General features: G+C 52.0%; 1 protein-coding gene across 1 annotated transcript in view; it reads right to left on the reverse strand.

Moving 5' to 3' along the window:
* The window catches only part of LOC104157521 (mannan-binding lectin serine protease 1-like), a gene marked incomplete at its 5' end in the record, with an annotated part of 14,740 nt that overhangs the window by 11,402 nt on the left and 534 nt on the right, over positions 1–2,804 (reverse strand). The window contains 5 exons of the mRNA XM_009694881.1: positions 26–104; positions 965–1,083; positions 1,591–1,738; positions 2,062–2,258; positions 2,747–2,804. The exon at positions 2,747–2,804 is cut by the window's right edge and continues 95 nt beyond it. Coding sequence (XP_009693183.1) covers positions 26–104; positions 965–1,083; positions 1,591–1,738; positions 2,062–2,258; positions 2,747–2,804 — 601 coding nt within the window. The remainder of the gene's footprint in view (positions 1–25; positions 105–964; positions 1,084–1,590; positions 1,739–2,061; positions 2,259–2,746) is intronic.

The following is a 2,804-nucleotide window of genomic DNA, read 5'->3' on the forward strand; positions in this document are numbered from 1 at the left end:
GCAGGGTGGGGAAGGGTGTCCTTACTTTTGCAGATGGGGATCTTGTTACTCCATGTCCCGTCCTTTAGACACTCGATCTGAAAGGAGTCGCTTTCCAGGTTATCCTGTGCAGAGGATGCCAGCACAAAACCCACCATCAGTGTACAAGGCAAGGAAATTAATCTCTCCATAAAAAGTCAATTTCTTTGTAATTTAGTTAAGATATATCCAGACCCCCTGGAAGAGGACTTTTCTAGCTAAAAAATGCAATAAAATCATAATGAAAAACTTGAAGAGTTTTCTTGTTGCCAGCAACTCGGTGGCACACTGAATGCAAAAGAAGTGGAGTCATTTATTCCTGCTCTAGGTTCTGGGATGGGTATGGAGGCAGCTCTGCATAAAGGATGAGGCTGGGAGGAGATCAGAGAAATACCCAGCTCCATGTTGGAAGTCAAAGTAGGCTACTGGTTTGGAGGGAAGACAGCCACCCCGTGAGTCACCCGCACTCCCTGTGATTCTCAGCTGTTTCTAGGAGAGGGTCTGCCAAAATCCTGTCCCCCTTGGTTTGCTGAAGCTCTCCCAAAGTCCCAGAGGACCTCCTAGGCTGTGGAAGCTGGCCTCTGCAGGGCTGCCCAGGAAGCTGAGCCATCACCCGCCGAGGTGGGGAGCAGGCAGAGCCCTGACAGCTCCCCCAGGGCTTTTGCTGACTTTTTCTCTGGCAGAGGTGCCAAGCCTGGCATCCTGTGAGCTGGTTGGCTCCGGAGGGATGCTGAGAGGGTAGCTCGGGAAAGTGCCATCTCCTCTCTTCCTCTGCATCTTTGGAAAGGAAAGTTGGTGGCTCTCAGAGGAGGCTTTTTCCTTGCCCTTGGGAAGGGGGTAAGGATGGTGTGTAGGTTGTGTTCACTTTCCCGGAGATGCAATGGCTCTGGGAGGAAGGATCCCCTTTTCTTACCCAGGTGCCCACATCCACACCATCACCCCATACCTTCAGTACTTTGTATCCGGTGTTGCAGCTGATGACAACCTGGTCTTTGAAGGTGTACTTGGCTTGGGAAGGCTCGATTTTCCCATTGATCGGTGGTTGCACCATTGGGCAAGGGTTTCCTTTGAATATAAAGCAAATGAAGCAAAACAAAACTCAGCTGAATAAATGAAGGAAATGTAGAGTCCCAGCTCTGCCACCCAGTCCACGTAGCAGAGTCTGAGCATCCCTGCCCTGCTCTTATTATTAGCCTACACTGGCATGGCTCAGCCAGGCTCTTCTCCTAGAAGGAGTGGAGGGTCCAGGTCTTTCCTCCCGTCTGTAATACCCTGGCTTTGGGCATTACAAAGCTGGGACCTAATAACAGTAGCTTGTGCGATTATCCTGCCCGAAACCACTCTACTTTGCAATGTTGTCTTGTTTCAGGGCCCATCTAGCATGGGGAAAAAAAGCACCCTATGAAGGAAGGACTCCATGTAATTTTTTTCCTCTCCTCTTGTGATTTCTGGAACAGACACTTTCTGGAGACAGGATCATGGAGCACCAAACTCATAGTCTCCACCTGCAGGGTTTATAAAGCCCTTACCATTGCCCAAGCCCAACAGACAGAGGAAAGCAGCAGGAGTTACCAATTGCTGTGTACGACAGCTTCCAGCCCCTGTTCTCTCCTGAGTTGTCACTGTGGAAGAGGATCTGCACACTGTTGGTTTGGGTTTCAATGCGTCCTGGGGACTTCTCTCCACAGAAAGGGCCAAACTCCCTATGGCCAGCTTTGATCTGCCGAAGCAAAGGAGAGTGGTTGGTTTGAGGGGGATCTTTGATCCCTGAGGATTGCTTCACCCTGAGGCTAATGAATGGGGCTGCAGTGGGGTCAGTGGGGCTTAAGCACCATGTGTTGGGAGGATGTGAACTGAAAGAGGGTCACTATTAGCTGAGAGGGTTAAAATCAGACGTGGTAAGAGACATGGGGTCAACTGAGCACAGGGCTCCTGCTGGCTTCATCACCCCTGTATACAGCAGGGCAATTTTGGTCCCATCACCAAGGCACCAGGGATATGACAGGAGAGTGGGACAGGAGGAGTGTGCAGAGCCCAGCTCACCTTGATGTAGTCGTAAGGACAGGTCACCTCGGGGTGGTCTTCTATGTCGAAGCTGTCCTCGAAGCTCAGGGTGATGAAGAAACCCTCCTCCAGCTCAATGCGGTACAGGCAGTCTGAGCTCTTGGGGTAGGGGCTGGGGAAGTCGGCACTGGTGACCACCCCATTTCTCTGGGTGTAGAGGTTGTCGCTGCACTCCACTGAAACACAGCCATGGCTCTCTCAGGGCCCTGCCAGCCACATCCCAGCCCTGACCACTCTCAGGAGCCCTCTCAGTGGAGTGGGGTCTGCTGGGTGGGTCCATCGATCCTGAATATGGGTCCATGCAAAGAGAACCTCACACAGCCAACCTGTGGCATAGAGGTCCTGGGCTGAGAGCTAATCCCAGCTAATCTACATGTAGATTCAGAGCAGAGACTAAACCTTTTAATTTCTCTGACTTGAGGAGGTCTATAGAGCTTAGCTGAGGAGCACAGCCCATGGGAGAAACCACATCTCCTTCCCGTGCAAGAGCACTGCAGACCTTGGGCACTCTCCAGTCCCAGGCTATTGCTTTTTAGGGGAAAAGGCACCTTGTCCCTCCTGGCAGCAAAAGAGAGCAGTTTTGCCTCTGTTTGGTAGGTCTGTTGCCTGCTCAGGGACCCCTCTGTGTGACCATCCCCACATCCGATCTGTGGCTGGGTGGTACCTTTGCAGGTCCTGTTGTCGGAGTGGAGGATGTAGCCGAACCTGCAGGAGCAGTAGTA

This window comes from Cariama cristata, unplaced genomic scaffold (assembly GCF_000690535.1).
Source record: "Cariama cristata isolate BGI_N322 unplaced genomic scaffold, ASM69053v1 scaffold30342, whole genome shotgun sequence".
In the NCBI taxonomy this organism is placed as follows: Eukaryota; Metazoa; Chordata; class Aves; order Cariamiformes; family Cariamidae; genus Cariama; species Cariama cristata.